We start from the raw sequence: 19,222 nt of genomic DNA, 5'->3' as shown, positions 1-19,222 counted from the left end.
GCATTAAATAAAGAGGTTACCTGTCCTTTATGCATTCAATAAAGAGGTTACCTGTCCTTTATGCATTGAAATAAAGAGGTTACCTGTCCTTTATGCATTAAATAAAGAGGTTACCTGTCCTTTATGCATTAAATAAAGAGGTTACCTGTCCTTTATGCATTAAATAAAGAGGTTACCTGTCCTTTATGCATTGAAATAAAGAGGTTACCTGTCCTTTATGCATTAAATAAAGAGGTTACCTGTCCTTTATGCATTAAATAAAGAGGTTACCTGTCCTTTATGCATTAAATAAAGAGGTTACCTGTCCTTTATGCATTAAATAAAGAGGTTACCTGTCCTTTATGCATTAAATAAAGAGGTTACCTGTCCTTTATGCATTAAATAAAGAGGTTACCTGTCCTTTATGCATTGAAATAAAGAGGTTACCTGTCCTTTATGCATTAAATAAAGAGGTTACCTGTCCTTTATGCATTAAATAAAGAGGTTACCTGTCCTTTATGCATTAAATAAAGAGGTTACCTGTCCTTTATGCATTAAATAAAGAGGTTACCTGTCCTTTATGCATTAAATAAAGAGGTTACCTGTCCTTTATGCATTAAATAAAGAGGTTACCTGTCCTTTATGCATTAAATAAAGAGGTTACCTGTCCTTTATGCATTCAATAAAGAGGTTACCTGTCCTTTATGCATTAAATAAAGAGGTTACCTGTCCTTTATGCATTAAATAAAGAGGTTACCTGTCCTTTATGCATTAAATAAAGAGGTTACCTGTCCTTTATGCATTAAATAAAGAGGTTACCTGTCCTTTATGCATTAAATAAAGAGGTTACCTGTCCTTTATGCATTAAATAAAGAGGTTACCTGTCCTTTATGCATTAAATAAAGAGGTTACCTGTCCTTTATGCATTAAATAAAGAGGTTACCTGTCCTTTATGCATTGACATAAAGAGGTTACCTGTCCTTTATGCATTAAATAAAGAGGTTACCTGTCCTTTATGCATTAAATAAAGAGGTTACCTGTCCTTTATGCATTAAATAAATAGGTTACCTGTCCTTTATGCATTAAATAAAGAGGTTACCTGTCCTTTATGCATTAAATAAAGAGGTTACCTGTCCTTTATGCATTAAATAAAGAGGTTACCTGTCCTTTATGCATTAAATAAAGAGGTTACCTGTCCTTTATGCATTAAATAAAGAGGTTACCTGTCCTTTATGCATTAAATAAAGAGGTTACCTGTCCTTTATGCATTAAATAAAGAGGTTACCTGTCCTTTATGCATTAAATAAAGAGGTTACCTGTCCTTTATGCATTAAATAAAGAGGTTACCTGTCCTTTATGCATTAAATAAAGAGGTTACCTGTCCTTTATGCATTAAATAAAGAGGTTACCTGTCCTTTATGCATTAAATAAAGAGGTTACCTGTCCTTTATGCATTGAAATAAAGAGGTTACCTGTCCTTTATGCATTCAATAAAGAGGTTACCTGTCCTTTATGCATTAAATAAAGAGGTTACCTGTCCTTTATGCATTAAATAAAGAGGTTACCTGTCCTTTATGCATTAAATAAAGAGGTTACCTGTCCTTTATGCATTGAAATAAAGAGGTTACCTGTCCTTTATGCATTGAAATAAAGAGGTTACCTGTCCTTTATGCATTAAATAAAGAGGTTACCTGTCCTTTATGCATTAAATAAAGAGGTTACCTGTCCTTTATGCATTAAATAAAGAGGTTACCTGTCCTTTATGCATTAAATAAAGAGGTTACCTGTCCTTTATGCATTAAATAAAGAGGTTACCTGTCCTTTATGCATTAAATAAAGAGGTTACCTGTCCTTTATGCATTAAATAAAGAGGTTACCTGTCCTTTATGCATTAAATAAAGAGGTTACCTGTCCTTTATGCATTAAATAAAGAGGTTACCTGTCCTTTATGCATTAAATAAAGAGGTTACCTGTCCTTTATGCATTAAATAAAGAGGTTACCTGTCCTTTATGCATTAAATAAAGAGGTTACCTGTCCTTTATGCATTAAATAAAGAGGTTACCTGTCCTTTATGCATTAAATAAAGAGGTTACCTGTCCTTTATGCATTAAATAAAGAGGTTACCTGTCCTTTATGCATTAAATAAAGAGGTTACCTGTCCTTTATGCATTAAATAAAGAGGTTACCTGTCCTTTATGCATTAAATAAAGAGGTTACCTGTCCTTTATGCATTAAATAAAGAGGTTACCTGTCCTTTATGCATTAAATAAAGAGGTTACCTGTCCTTTATGCATTAAATAAAGAGGTTACCTGTCCTTTATGCATTCAATAAAGAGGTTACCTGTCCTTTATGCATTGAAATAAAGAGGTTACCTGTCCTTTATGCATTAAATAAAGAGGTTACCTGTCCTTTATGCATTAAATAAAGAGGTTACCTGTCCTTTATGCATTAAATAAAGAGGTTACCTGTCCTTTATGCATTGAAATAAAGAGGTTACCTGTCCTTTATGCATTAAATAAAGAGGTTACCTGTCCTTTATGCATTAAATAAAGAGGTTACCTGTCCTTTATGCATTAAATAAAGAGGTTACCTGTCCTTTATGCATTAAATAAAGAGGTTACCTGTCCTTTATGCATTAAATAAAGAGGTTACCTGTCCTTTATGCATTAAATAAAGAGGTTACCTGTCCTTTATGCATTGAAATAAAGAGGTTACCTGTCCTTTATGCATTAAATAAAGAGGTTACCTGTCCTTTATGCATTAAATAAAGAGGTTACCTGTCCTTTATGCATTAAATAAAGAGGTTACCTGTCCTTTATGCATTAAATAAAGAGGTTACCTGTCCTTTATGCATTAAATAAAGAGGTTACCTGTCCTTTATGCATTAAATAAAGAGGTTACCTGTCCTTTATGCATTAAATAAAGAGGTTACCTGTCCTTTATGCATTAAATAAAGAGGTTACCTGTCCTTTATGCATTAAATAAAGAGGTTACCTGTCCTTTATGCATTAAATAAAGAGGTTACCTGTCCTTTATGCATTAAATAAAGAGGTTACCTGTCCTTTATGCATTCAATAAAGAGGTTACCTGTCCTTTATGCATTAAATAAAGAGGTTACCTGTCCTTTATGCATTAAATAAAGAGGTTACCTGTCCTTTATGCATTAAATAAAGAGGTTACCTGTCCTTTATGCATTAAATAAAGAGGTTACCTGTCCTTTATGCATTAAATAAAGAGGTTACCTGTCCTTTATGCATTAAATAAAGAGGTTACCTGTCCTTTATGCATTAAATAAAGAGGTTACCTGTCCTTTATGCATTAAATAAAGAGGTTACCTGTCCTTTATGCATTGACATAAAGAGGTTACCTGTCCTTTATGCATTAAATAAAGAGGTTACCTGTCCTTTATGCATTAAATAAAGAGGTTACCTGTCCTTTATGCATTAAATAAATAGGTTACCTGTCCTTTATGCATTAAATAAAGAGGTTACCTGTCCTTTATGCATTGAAATAAAGAGGTTACCTGTCCTTTATGCATTAAATAAAGAGGTTACCTGTCCTTTATGCATTAAATAAAGAGGTTACCTGTCCTTTATGCATTAAATAAAGAGGTTACCTGTCCTTTATGCATTAAATAAAGAGGTTACCTGTCCTTTATGCATTGAAATAAAGAGGTTACCTGTCCTTTATGCATTAAATAAAGAGGTTACCTGTCCTTTATGCATTAAATAAAGAGGTTACCTGTCCTTTATGCATTAAATAAAGAGGTTACCTGTCCTTTATGCATTAAATAAAGAGGTTACCTGTCCTTTATGCATTAAATAAAGAGGTTACCTGTCCTTTATGCATTAAATAAAGAGGTTACCTGTCCTTTATGCATTCAATAAAGAGGTTACCTGTCCTTTATGCATTAAATAAAGAGGTTACCTGTCCTTTATGCATTAAATAAAGAGGTTACCTGTCCTTTATGCATTAAATAAAGAGGTTACCTGTCCTTTATGCATTCAATAAAGAGGTTACCTGTCCTTTATGCATTGAAATAAAGAGGTTACCTGTCCTTTATGCATTAAATAAAGAGGTTACCTGTCCTTTATGCATTAAATAAAGAGGTTACCTGTCCTTTATGCATTAAATAAAGAGGTTACCTGTCCTTTATGCATTAAATAAAGAGGTTACCTGTCCTTTATGCATTAAATAAAGAGGTTACCTGTCCTTTATGCATTAAATAAAGAGGTTACCTGTCCTTTATGCATTAAATAAAGAGGTTACCTGTCCTTTATGCATTAAATAAAGAGGTTACCTGTCCTTTATGCATTAAATAAAGAGGTTACCTGTCCTTTATGCATTGAAATAAAGAGGTTACCTGTCCTTTATGCATTAAATAAAGAGGTTACCTGTCCTTTATGCATTGAAATAAAGAGGTTACCTGTCCTTTATGCATTAAATAAAGAGGTTACCTGTCCTTTATGCATTAAATAAAGAGGTTACCTGTCCTTTATGCATTGAAATAAAGAGGTTACCTGTCCTTTATGCATTGAAATAAAGAGGTTACCTGTCCTTTATGCATTGCTCCTCCAACTCATTTTGGATGGTTTCCGTGCCACGGCGCGTCAACTCTCTGAAATAGAACCGAGCTTCGAGACGCGCCAAACAGTCTTCGACGCGTCTAATTGACGCCGCCTCTGCCGTGCAGGCTAGGGCATTAAGCAACTAGTCAACTAGTGACTAGTTGACTAGTTGATAAAAAATAAAAAATGTTTATTTATTTATTTTCTATTTCATGTTGTAGGCCTCAAGATCAGGTATATTATAGTTATAGTCACCAATGTACACAGTTTTTAAATGTACAAATATTTATTTCCACTAGTAAACTAGGCAACTAGTCAGGTAGTAAAAATGACTAAAGGGGTAAATGCCCTAGTGCAGGCTGCATCCGTCGTAAACGATGCGTTTCGTCTGACACAGACGTGTGCCTTGACGCTTTGCATCGTATCAGGGCCTATTATCAGTCGACTCACTTGCTCAGCGTAACTCTGTGTTGCTTGTTTTGTTCTGTGCGTCTTTGACAGAAGTGGCAGGACATCATCAAAGAGGTGAAGTTCCTGGGACAGCTGCGTCACCCAAACACCATCGAATACAAAGGATGCTACTTGAAGGACAACACTGCCTGGGTGCGTCAGCAGAGCCCCATCCCCTCCTTGACAGCACATCTTGATTTAGTTTCAGTCATAGTCTTTTAACCCATTCTGACCTGAGATCAGATTCATACGAGGTTTCCACTGGACACACACTGGTCTGATTAACCCATTCTGACCTGAGATCTGATTCTAAAAAATGTCAGTCGTTCTTCGATTTTTCAAAAATAGCAGACCTACAAGCTCGTAGCGCGCCGCTCGTAGCACGCCACTCGGTGGCGCGCTACGAGCTTGTAGATCTGCTATTTTACAATAGCTAAAGCATAACATGATGCTAACACCAAAATGGATCCCGTTCAGAATGGGTTAAATAAAATTTTATTTTGTTTTAGTCATATTATTTTAGTCATCTGAAAATGTCTAGTTTAAATATTTTCTACGGCAAAATCACCTGTAGATTTAGTCGACTAAAAAATCTTATATTTAATTGACTAAATCTTTAGTTGATTTTGTCTGCAAAAATGTATAGTTGGCAAAAGCCTCGATGGCGTCGCAATGGATGATTTTACGCTTTGGTTGCATGAGGAAAATAGCCGATCTACAAGCAGTTATCCAAACCTGACCGAAACAGACTGTATTAACCCATTTTGGGGGGGAACCCCTTTTGGTGTTAGCATTATGTTATGCTTTAGCTATTGAAAAATAGCAGATCTACAAGCTCATAGCGCGCCACCGAGTGGCACGCTACGAGCTTGTAGGTCTGCTATTTTTGAAAAATCGAAGAATGACTGACATGGAAACATTTTTAGAATCTGACCTCGGGTCAAAATGGGTTAAGTCTATCTGGCTATCTGTGTCTGCTAAATTGATGCATACTGTATGTGTATATAGTTTGGGACTGAAAATAATGTGTCATAATGTGCATCGTGGTGATGTGTACTGTATCTGTACTGTACCTCACAGCTGGTGATGGAGTACTGCCTGGGCTCCGCATCAGACTTACTGGAGGGTAAGTGTTCTCACGTACATGCACAGTATAATACTACAGTACTGTATACAATACAATACAACACATGTATACTACTACATACAACACATGTATACTGTACTACAGTAGTACATACAACAGGGCTTCTCAACCTTTTTGGCTGCCCCCCTCCCCACCCCCAATACAAACTACAAACCTTAATATTAGAGAAAGTATATCATAAATGAATACTGAAACCAGATATAATCATTAAGGAACGTTTATGCATATACTATGTGTACTATGTAAACACTTCATTTACATTTTCCTGCCATTCAGTTGCAAAAAATAAAATAAAAAATAAAATAATTGGGGACCCCCCCCCCCCCCCCCCCCAATTAAATTGGCGACACGCTCATGCCTGGTTCATACTGGGTTGCATGCCGTGTTGTGCAGATCTACAAGCTCACACAACACTTTGTTTATTTTTGTCCCATGTCACGAGACATCATGGGACAAAGCATTTTTGGGGATCCCCAGCCAAAAACGTTGAGAACCCCTGCCATACATACACTATGAGTTTGACTATTTGTAGACTTTAAACATTCCAACATGTTTTTGAAGACCAGATGCTTGCCTGGCTGTCACCCAGAGACACCCCCCCCCCCCCCCCCATAGCACTGTTAACCCTTCCAAGTATTCCTCACCTGAACGCAGTGTCATCATTATGTTGTCCATCTCTGACATCATGAGTCATATAGAATATCACCCCATGGGCCACAATTCTGGCCATTTTTGTCTTTGAGCTTCCGACTCACTGACATTCCTTTCCCATATTTTTTCCCACCCATGACCTTTTAGCCTTGGGTCCGAGGCCTCCTTCCCTGGGGGGGGGGGAATGGCTTTGCGTTTACTGACTCGTTTGTCCAGCTGGCAAAATAATGCTTGGGGAATATTTTGTGTTATTGTTATATGAGCGGAACCGATTGGTGTGTACTGTACATACATACATACTGTACATGCTTCTGCGGCTCTGACTTCATGAATTACACACTACAGAATTCTGTCAATAATTGGCAAATGATTCTCTTCTAGACCATTCTTGGCGGGGGCCCCTTTTGGTGTTTTAACTGAGCATGTTGTTATACTTTAGCTATTGAAAAATAGCAGATCTACAAGCTCGTAGCGTGCCACCGAGTGGCGCGCTACGAGCTTGTAGGTCTGCTATTTTTTGAAAAATCGTGAAAATGCGGCACAGATCTTTGAATATATATTCTTTCAGAGGACTTTTATTTATTTATTTCGACGTCCCTAAATGGGCTAGATGAGCCAGTTCAAATCTGCTCACAGATAGTAAAGGAATCTTTCGGTATGACTGTATCTATCTATATGTGCTTTATTAGAAACTCCGTTTTGTTTGGAGAGTTAGGTGAAGTTTGAAGCTTTGCGTCATGGGCGGCTGTGGCTCAGGAGGTAGAGCAGGTCATCCAAATGATCCCTGGGGTCGGCGGTTCGAATCCCGGCTCCTCCTCCTCCTGTCCACATGTGGAAGTGTCCTTGGGCAAAGACACTGAACCCTACATTGCCTCCAATGAGTCGGTCGGTGAGCTGAGCCACCATTGGTGTGTGAATGTGGGAAGTGAGGACGCTGGCGTCGACTGTTCGCCGCTTCACCTCCCAATGTATGAATGAATGAACCTTCACCTCCCAATGTATGAATGAATGAACCGTTGTAAAGCGCTTTGAGCACTTGGAAAAGCGCTATAAAAATGCTATTCATTATGCCAATGTCCGTCCGTCGATGGAGACCAAGCGTTTTCTGAGGGGTTCTTCTGACTGTGCTCTCCTTCCTTCCTTCCTTCCTCCAGTTCACAAGAAACCGCTCCAGGAGGTGGAGATCGCTGCCATTACACACGGTGCCTTGCTGGGGCTGGCCTACTTACATTCCCATAACATGATTCACAGGTGAGTCCACTCATCTCTTACATTCACATAACATGATTCACAGGTGAGTCCACTCATCTCTTAACCCATTCTGACCTGAGATCAGATTCATACGAGGTTTCCACTGGACACACACTGGTCTGATGAACCCATTCTGACCTGAGATCAGATTCTAAAAATGTCAGTCGTTCTTCGATTTTTCCAAAAATAGCAGACCTACAAGCTCGTAGCGCGCCACTCGGTGGCGCGCTATGAGCTTGTAGATCTGCTATTTTTCAATAGCTAAAGCACGACATGATGCTAACACCAAAATGGGTTCCCGCCATAGACTGTAAAAAATATGGACAAAGCGTTCACCGGGTCTAACATGAACGTAAAATGAAGCCTGTAATAATATGCTAATTCCTGATGTAAGTCGCCATCTTTCTAGATCCGTTTGGTACCAGCTGGCCATTGGCTGGCTCCGTTTGGGTCCAACTGGCCATTGGCTGCCCAGACAACGAGGCGGGACTTCCCCCCTTCTTCTCCGTTGGTTTTTATTTTGACTCGAGTGGGAGGAGTAGACTCTTGAGTGGGAGGGGAATCCCGATCATAGACGGTAACGGTAGCCACGCCCCTCAGAACATACGCAACTTTATGGTAATTATTTTAATTAATGGGACCATAATTTTCCAAAAAGAATATTATGACATTAGAAATGAGACTTTAAACTAGTGACTGGAAGAAGAAAGTATTCATGACCATGTTTATTAAGGTAATACAGTCTAGGTGAAGTTGGGCCAAAATACATGGGCCTCTATGGAGCTATGGGGCTTTTTGGGTCCAGTCCAGCGCCACAACAGGCCATTATATGAACTACCGATTTCAAATGAGGCTTCACGAAATATCTGGCTGACTGCCCCCCTGGTTCCCGCCCAGAATGGGATAATATGATTCACAGGTGAGTCCACTCATCTCCGCAGGGACCTGCCCCTTTTACCCCGTCTGTAAAACAACTGCCCCTCTCCAGGGACCTGCCCCTTTTACCCCGTCTGTAAAACAACTGCCCCTCTCCAGACCATGAATGAAGCATTTACTACATGGTGAAAGAAATGCTAAATGCCCTCCTCTCCTTTCCATGCCACATACCCGGAAGGCTGCATTCAGGAGAATTGGTTTTTTTCTCGAAGTCTCCTGAACTTGAACACGGAATTTTGCGCTGAACAAATGTGTTTATAAATCCATGTCGTTACACCTGCATCTACACTAGCTAAAGAGTGCTGGGTTGCGCCCCGAAAATAGCTGACGTTGTGAGCTTGTAGCTCTGTTATTTTCGCTATTTGCCCATACGGGATTTTTATTGTACACCATACAGTTCTAGAGTTATCATCGGGTCACCATGAGGCCAATCAGACGGAAATGGCCCTGACCCTTATTACCCTTATATTATTTTTTACTGTATGACATACGGTTCAAGAGTTCGGTGTGTTCTAATAAGTTATCTGTTGAGCATCACTTTGGGGAAGTCATGATTGCCCATATCTCACATAGAGTCATAATCTTATCTTTTATGACACGCAGAAAAAGCCTGGCATCCAGTGCTGTGTGACGATGCTTTTACAATTACAATTTACAATTTAGGCATTTATCAGAAGCTCTTAATCCAGAGCGATTTACAATAAGCAAGAACAAAAAGCATGGCAATACATCACATACATGTAAAAAATTGTTATCATGAAACATGCGTAAGCTAAGAACGTAACAGTGGAATATCTATATAATATAAACTTTATTACAGGCTCGTGGCCCACAAGGTAAGACAGTATCACATATATGAGAATACAAAAAATAAAAAATACAGTACATTTACCCAGCCCCACAGTATACTCTAGGCGAGGCACTCATGCCAGTGTCCTCTGATGGTAGAAGTGTACCTTACAGAACTACTGCCTGAAACTATACATATAAACTATACATACTATACTATACATATATATATATTCTATTGTCCACTATACCATGATTTAAGAAACGTTTTACCTGAAAAAATTCAGGATAAAAACCCAGATCTGTTTTGGATGTCTGAGTGTTTTATGTTAAATCGGTTGTTCAGTAATGAAGTTTTTGTTTTTGGAAAATGTATAGAGAAGGGAGAAGGCATGGCAGTTACGTTGGAGAACGATGTATCCATGAGTAACTGTCTATTTGTGTATATATAGTATTTACAAGTAAGACGCGCAAACGCGGGAAGCGAACGCAGCCCGTGTGTGTGTGGTTGTGTGTGTGTGTGTGTGTGTGTGTGTGTGTGTGTGTGTGTGTGTGCTACAGCTGCGCCCTGTGTGTGTGTGTGTGTGTGTGTGTGCTACAGCTGCGCCCTCTGGTGGCGGGCGGGTGGTGTAACAGCGTGACACACACACACACACACAGACATTCAGCCCTTGCTGTCATAGTAAGTGGCTCACTGCGTTCGCAATTATATATGTACAATTTTGTGAGTGTCTTGTAAGCCCGTGCGGGCTGGGCATCTTATGATGTAGGACACTTTAATAAAAACTCTATCTATCTATCTATCTATCTATCTATCTATCTATCTATCTATCTATCTATCTATCTATCTATCTATCTATCTATCTATCTATCTATCTATCTATCTATCTATCTATCTATCTATCTATCTATCTATCTATATACTATAAAGTGCTATGACTACCTACAATGCAATTCAGTGCTGTCTACAGAACATGCCATATGTGTCGTAGATGTATAGTTGTTTGTCTTGGTTGCAGGGTAAATCTCTCTCTCTCTCTCTCTCTCTCTCTCTCTCTCTCTCTCTCTCTCTCTCTCTCTCTCTGTCTCTCTCTCTCTCTCTCTCTCTGTCTCTGTCTCTGTCTCTGTCTCTGTCTTTCTCTCTCTCTCTCTCTCTGTCTCTCTCTCTCTCTCTCTCTCTCTCTCTCTCTCTCTCTCTCTCTCTCCCTCCAGAGATGTGAAAGCTGGTAACATCCTGCTAACGGAGCTCGGCCAGGTCAAACTGGCCGACTTCGGCTCCGCCTCTATCGCCTCTCCTGCCAACTCCTTCGTAGGAACACCTTACTGGTCAGTGTGTGTGTGTGTGTGTGTGTGTGTGTGTGTGTGTGTGTGTGTGTGTGTACCCTATACGTCACATCACACGGTGTTGTTTTCGTCGAATAAAACTAAGACGAAAAATGTCCGTCGACTACCTTTTCTCCACTGACGAAAACTACATGAAAACTAAGCTACGACGACTAAAACTAAGACTAATATACTGTTGATTTTGTCAACAAATAAAAACTAAACTAAAATGTTAGGAAGGGACTAGTGGACAAGCGATCCAGTATATGTCATTTTACACTTGGTTTCATGCTGAAAATAGCCGATCTACAAGTGTGAAATCAGTCATTGCGACGGCATCAAGGCCCACCAAAATACAATTTAGTATCAGTGACATTTAGTCGACCAAAACTAGACTAACACTTAAAATGTGACTGTTGAATAAAACTATTCAAAAGACTATGACTAAAACTAAAACTAAAAATTGCAGCCCAAAACAACACTGGTGTCCACCGGCGTCAAGTGAACTAAGTACGGTAGGCTACTGTTTATCGTAGAGCGCCAGAAGTCCTGACGTCACTGGCTTATCCCTCCCTGGTACATGGACGTTTTTATCTATGGAGAATAACATGGGGTCATCTTAAAAATAGATAAGATAAGATATAAGGTCTTTATTGTCACTGTATGAGACGGAATTCCGTTTAGTGCATCCATAACAGATAGCAGTATCAACAGAGAGAGAGGGAAAAAAGGACAAAGAAAGAAAGAAACACTGATGGGGCACCCATTTAGGCCTGACGTCGAAATAAATATACATTCGCTCTGAAAGAATATATATTCAAAGATTTGTGCTGCATTTTTACGATTTTTCAAAAATAGCAGATATACAAGCTCATAGCGCGCCACTCGGTGGCACGCTATGAGCTTGTATATCTGCTATTTTTCAATAGCTAAAGTATAACATAATGCTTAGTTAAAACACCAAAAGGTGTTCCCGTCCAGAATGGGTTAAACTGTTAGTTCATCATAGTCCAGACCAGTCAAGTCTCTTATAAGAATTGTGGTCCAAAAAGAAACAAACTGTCTCTGCGATATTGTCGGGGAGATATGTGTCTCTGTGTCGTTTACGACAGTCATATTGTTGCAATGCGATAATGGAAGCCATCGTTCTCACGATAAAAAAAAAAAAAACGTTTCTGGGTTTCTGAACTGCCCCATGAGACACAGAGAGAGTAGAAACAAATGGTGGAAATGTATCATGAACATTAGTGAGAGGACCAATTCGAAGATAGGTTGAAAGGTGGTGAAGTTGTCCTTTTTAATATAGCATCAAAATCAGTTCACTTAAATTTGACAACAAAAATATTGTATTGGAGTCCCTGGTAAAAATGTAAGAAGAACCACCGCTCATCCGCTGAAAAAACTTCAGTGAGGTGCTGGAGTCACAAAGGGAACATGAAACAGATAAACTCAGATCTGTTGCACAATCAATGTATTTATTGAGCAAGCTTTGGGTCTACTGACCTTCAGGCATCCCTGGTTAAAAATACATAAATATGGGAGTCTGTGGCCAAATACATTCATCTGAGGATCCACTGAGAACCACTGACATGAACACATGAACTACACTGGTGGGATTTCTTCATTCAAGATTATTTTATCTGCTACGCGACACACACACACACACACACACACACACACACACACACACACACGCACACACACACACACACACGCACACACGCGCACACGTACACTATCTAACCTGAGCTGCTATCACTGCAGAGCTCTTCAGAGCTCAAGAGAAGCTTAACAGATTATCACATTTGCATGTTTCTTTATTCATTTCTCCCATACTTAATCAACCAAGTGTACTGTACTGTACTGTACTGTACTGTACTGTACTGTACTGTACTGTACTGTACTGTACTGTACTGTACTGTACTGTACTGTACTGTACTGTACTGTACTGTACTGTACTGTACTGTACTGTACTGTACTGTACATCCATGCTCATTGCTCATGCACGTGCATTTTGTAAACTTGGGCGTGTTTGCGTGTGTGTTATGCCTGTGTGTGTGTGTGTTATGCCTGTGTGTGTGTTTGCGTGCGTTGCGTGCGTGCATGCGTGTGTTTCCAGGATGGCCCCTGAAGTGATCCTAGCCATGGACGAGGGCCAGTACGAAGGGAAGGTGGACATCTGGTCCTTAGGGATCACCTGCATTGAACTGGGTGAGCGAGGCACCGCGCGCACCCGAAATATGTTGTTCCAGGGACCCCCTCACCCCCCCAGAAGCAACCTTTAGCTGGGCAGCACCTGGAATCGATTCAAAGACCCTGGTTGAGACCCAAAGTGGGGTCCAGGGACCCCCAGGGGTCCTTGAGGGAGTTCCAGGGTGTCCCCAGCTAATGATAGTTTGGAACCAAATTGACCCTTATGGGCCTGTAACTCATACCTTTGTACACTATCAGAGTTAAATTAACATTGATTGTACAATATAAATCGGGGGTCCGTCCCAGAGATAGAAATGCCATTAAATGGGGGTCCTGTAGAATAACTGGAGCTCATTGAAATCACTGCTAGAGCCATAAAAATCTTCTCTTATGGGGGTCTGTGGCATATCTTTTCAAATGGGGGGTCCACGGGCTAATTAGTGTCAATTTGGGGGTCCTTGACATGAAACAGTTTGAGAAGCACTGCCGTATATCTTTGCATTAAATGTTGCTATTCTGTTGCCCCCCCCCCTGCCCCCCCCCCCCCCCCCCCAGCGGAGCGCAAGCCGCCGTTGTTCAACATGAACGCCATGAGTGCCTTATATCACATCGCCCAGAACGACTCCCCCACCCTGCAGTCCATCGAGTGGTGAGTTAAAGAAGTGCACCCGCACCGCACACACACACACACACACACACACACACACACACACACACACAGGACCTGCATGTTTCTTACATGCCCTAAAAGGAAAAAAATGAAAACTGAGAAGAAAACCAACAAAGCAATACTGCCTCATCAAAGTTTAGCATAGCCTACTTATACATGCGCTATAGCGAGACAGGACGTTAAATCTTGATTTTCATTAAATAATTCTCTGCCTCTCTCCGTATGTGCACGCACGCACACACACACACACACAACCACACACACACGCACGCACGCACAGCGCACAAGGTCCAAAAGTTTGCATCAACATTATTCAAGGGAAATGCGTAACAGCAATATTGGACTAATATAGCTACCAATAGTATGACACAGGGATTTACAGAAGGAATAAAGGTATTATATATTATCATCTGATCATCTATCGATACAGTTGACAGAGAGACAGACAGTCAGTCTGCGAGCACAGCTGTCCTGTGCTCTCATTGGCTGTAATACAGGCCTTCTCGGGACGCAGTCGCAACCCAGTTCATACTGTACGATGTCCAGTCAACCCAGTTCATACTGTACAATGTCCATTCAACCCAGTTCATCCTGTACTGGCGACAAATGTCAAACCTGCTAGTTATTCAGAAACGCTCGGAAGGCGTCGGTGAGCGCTTTTATCGGTGCTGGATCTCCTTTCACACACATGTGTTACATTCATGCTCCGTAGGGTATAGTGTCGACCTACAAGCGATGCTTTCATCTTGTCACAAATCTTTGGTCTGAGCTAGGCTTAACCCATTTTGACCTGACAATTTACAATTTAGGCATTTAGCAGACGCTCTTAATCCAGAACGATTTATATTAAGCGAGAACAAAAAAGCATGGGAATACATCACATATATAAAATGCATTTATCATGAAACATGCGTAAGCTAAGAACGTAACTAGAACATATCTATAATTACACTATCATATAAACTTTACATATATTGTATACTATACTATGCTATACATATGTACTATGACGTGCTATGACTACATACAATGCAATTATTGTGCTGTCTACATGACATGCTATAAGTCTGTTTCAAATGCTATCTAACTCTAAAAAGTGCTATCTAAGGGGGTAGGGTAAGTGCTACGGGCCATGATGGAGTCTGAAAAGGTAGGTTGTCAGACTACGGCGGAAGATTGGGAGTGATGCTGCAGTTCTGATTGCAACGGGAAGTGCATTCCACAGTTTTGGGGGCAGAAGGGAAAAGAGTTTGGGACGTGTGGAGCGTTGTCCCGGTGTTTTTAGTGAGGGTACTTCCAGCTTTCCTGCATTGGCTGATCTGAGTGCGCGGGAGGGATTGTAGGGTTTAATCATGCTTGCAAGATATGGGGGAGCCATACCTTTGGTTGCTTTGAATGCCAGCATCAGAGTTTTGTATTCTGTGCGTGCAGCGACCGGGAGCCAGTGGAGGGAGCGGAGCAGGGGGGAGACATGTGAGAATTTTGGCTGGTTGAGGACGATTCTACAAATGTCTTCTAAATCCTGACAGTTTTCTGAAAAACCCATATGTTTCTATATCAGTGGTTCTCAAAAAATGTCATGTCACTCCCATGGACTCCCAAAAATATATGTAATTGGCCACCGACCCCCATCTGAAAATATGTTGTTCCAGGAACCCCTCAGAAGCAAAGATTTGAGTTAAAAATGTTCGCTCTGAAATTATATATATATTCAAAGATTTGCGCCACATTTTCTAGATTTTTCAAAAAATACCTACAAGCTTGTAGGTATTTTTTGCTGGCAGCTTGTAGATCTGCTATTTTTCAATAGCTAAAGTATAACATCTACAGTAATAATTTAGCGATCGCTCGCCCCCCTGTCTATATTGCTCGGTCGCTGTCTGTCTGTCCGTCCACTTCCGGGTCACCAGTGAAATGCATGTTGGGACGGCTTCCGGGTCACCAGTGAAATGCATGTTGGGACGGACACAGATTAATACTGGGACACACTTTTCCACATAACAGACTTTTCCGCGTAACAAGACCCACACGGGGAAAACAACTCGGACCCTGATACTACTAGTAGCTACTCTTGCGTCAGTCGACATAACTTCTTCTTTGGTGAAGCATTGCGGCCAATGCGGATAACGCAATAACCTTAATAATAGAGACAATTTTTTTTGGTGGGGGGACCCCCCCAAAAGTTTTGGCGAACCCCCAAATAATTTGGCGACCCCCCGAGGGGTCGCGACCCACGGGTTGAGAACCCCTGATCTATTACATTGCATTACCCACACTGAACATCATTTGCTGTTCATATATATTCAGAACGGGTATAAGGACTAGTAATGCTTAAAACACCAAAAGGGGTGTAAAATGTCAAAAAAGATAAGGATTTTTCATCATCTCACTAAATGAAAGCGTCTCAGAGTTCACTACTGTGTGCATTCCCAGACGACCTCGGGGTCATATGAGAACGCCGTTCCCATGTGACCTCGGGTCATCTGGGAACGCACACCAAATCTAAACCCAGAGCAGAGTTAAGTCATTCCTAATCTGTGTGACCTTTGATATCGGGCCTTAGGAGGCCTTGTGTGAAATGATCACTCCCTAAAGTCTCTTACGTAAGTAAGTCTTCAGACCTGCTGCTGCTTCTGCCAGGGCTGTTTAATATAGTAAACACTCCTAACGTGCCTATTCTTCCTTAGCTCGCACAAGACTATAGAGCAGGGATGTCAAACTCAAATACACAGTGGGCCAAAATAAAGAAATTGGTACAAGTCGAGGGCCGGACTGTGTTTCAACACACGGGCCATTTTTGGAGGAGAGGGGTAGCTGAAAGTTGACCACAAGTGATATACTTTCACTGCTGATCAATAGTGGAGAGAAGACGCATCCTTGCGCTTGCGGGCCCTCGATACGTGACAATGCTCTCGCAGTGCATTGTGGGACTTGTAGTATTATGGTGGTCCGTGCAGTATACCAGAGGGCCAGTTCTAATACTAATTAAATATCACCCCGCGGGCCAAAGATAATTCATTCACGGGCCTGATTTGGCCCCCGGGCCTTGAGTTTGACATATATGCTATAGAGCGTCGCAGTCCCTCCCCCCCTCGAGAGACCCGGAAAAGAATTCCCCGTTCATTTTCCTCATAGACTTTTCAAAAAGTGACAAATCATGACAATAAACACAATGTTTTGGGCCGAACAAATATTTAGAAAATATATTTAGAAAAAAACACTTTTTTGGTTGTTTTTCTTCTTTGTAATTATTTGTTTGGTCCAAAATATTGTGTTTGTTATCATGATTTGTCACGAATCGAGGTGGCTTCGTACGACGCTTAAAAGGTCTTTAAATAAATACTTTTTGAATGGAATTATTTCCTGGGCCTGGCGTCGTCATGAAAGGGGGCGGGACTGCGACGCTCTATACCGCACACACATACATAGGAATACTGTGGGAAAATGTCATATACATAAAAATAGTCATCATGAATCATACATAAGAACCCTACAGTGGAATATGTATATGTTAGGTCAGGAGAGAGAATAAATGGTAAATGGTGCATTTATAATGCGCCTTTATCCAAGGCGCTTTACATAGATTGTGCATTACATTCACCCATTCACACACACATTCACACACCGATTGCGGCGGAAGCCATGCAAGGCACCAACCAGCACATCGGGAGCAATTTGGAGAAATCAGTGTCTTGCTCAATGACACTTCGACATGTAGACAGGAGGAGGAGCCGGGATTCGAACTGCCGACCCATAGATCATTGGACGACCTGCTCTACCTCCTGAGCCACAGTCGCCCCGAGAACTCATACAGGATAGAGGAGTGTTAATTAAAAAAAAAAGAGCAGACAGAATTGGAAATCGCTAAATATGACTTCCACTACGCTTAGAGACTGCATCATGGTGTTCGTTATAGCTCAATAGCATCATGGTGTTTGTTATAGCTCAATAGCATCATGGTGCTTGTTATAGCTCAATAGCATCATGGTGCTTGTTATAGCTCAATAGCATCATGGTGCTTGTTATAGCTCAATAGCATCATGGTGCTTGTTATAGCTCAATAGCATCATGGTGCTTGTTATAGCTCAATAGCATCATGGTGCTTGTTATAGCTCAATAGCATCATGGTGCTTGTTATAGCTCAATAGCATCATGGTGCTTGTTATAGCTCAATAGCATCATGGTGCTTGTTATAGCTCAATAGCATCATGGTGTTCGTTATAGCTCAATAGCATCATGGTGTTTGTTATAGCTCAATAGCATCATGGTGTTTGTTATAGCTCAATAGCATCATGGTGTTCGTTATAGCTCAATAGCATCATGGTGCTTGTTATAGCTCAATAGCATCATGGTGCTTGTTATAGCTCAATAGCATCATGGTGCTTGTTATAGCTCAATAGCATCATGGTGCTTGTTATAGCTCAATAGCATCATGGTGCTTGTTATAGCTCAATAGCATCATGGTGTTCGTTATAGCTCAATAGCATCATGGTGTTTGTTATAGCTCAATAGCATCATGGTGTTTGTTATAGCTCAATAGCATCATGGTGCTTGTTATAGCTCAATAGCATCATGGTGCTTGTTATAGCTCAATAGCATCATGGTGTTCGTTATAGCTCAATAGCATCATGGTGCTTGTTATAGCTCAATAGCATCATGGTGTTCGTTATAGCTCAATAGCATCATGGTGTTCGTTATAGCTCAATAGCATCATGGTGTTCGTTATAGCTCAATAGCATCATGGTGTTTGTTATAGCTCAATAGCATCATGGTGCTTGTTATAGCTCAATAGCGGTGCCTGTTTCACTGCGAGACCCCTTCTGAGGACAATCTTATCTGGGCGAGTGTTTGATTGCACGAGTTTAATCCCAGCCCTCGCTGACTATACGGCTGTTGTGAAATTGGGTTTGTCAGATTTTTGCCCTGCCCTGATGCTCAAGTGAGCGTGAGCGTGTGTGTGTGTGTGTGTGTGTGCGCGCGCGGGGGATGGGGGCGGGGGGGTCGTGGTATTTTTGGAGGGACTCCAGGGGCCCGAGGCATCGGCAGCATCCTACCAGATGAGACTAGTAGAGACATTGGCCCCATGGAGCCGCCGGTGTGCTGTCACACACACACACACACACACACACACACACACACACACACACACACACACAGACACACACACACACACACACACACACACACACAGACACACACAGACACACACACACACACGCACACACACACACACACACACACACACACACACACACACACACAC

At 40.9% G+C, this 19,222-nt stretch overlaps 1 protein-coding gene across 1 annotated transcript in view; it reads left to right on the top strand.

Annotated features, from left to right (window-relative positions):
• Positions 1-19,222, top strand: part of taok3a (TAO kinase 3a) — a 98,110-nt gene that overhangs the window by 7,990 nt on the left and 70,898 nt on the right. The window contains 6 exon segments of the mRNA XM_083784376.1: positions 5,051-5,152; positions 6,080-6,125; positions 7,952-8,048; positions 10,986-11,099; positions 13,216-13,307; positions 13,845-13,938. Of these exon segments, the coding sequence (XP_083640502.1) occupies positions 5,051-5,152; positions 6,080-6,125; positions 7,952-8,048; positions 10,986-11,099; positions 13,216-13,307; positions 13,845-13,938 (545 nt within the window).

The sequence above is a fragment of the Protomyctophum parallelum genome (genome assembly GCF_964188405.1).
Source record: "Protomyctophum parallelum genome assembly, chromosome: 15".
In the NCBI taxonomy this organism is placed as follows: Eukaryota; Metazoa; Chordata; class Actinopteri; order Myctophiformes; family Myctophidae; genus Protomyctophum; species Protomyctophum parallelum.
This window is presented reverse-complemented; position numbering and strand designations above follow the sequence as displayed.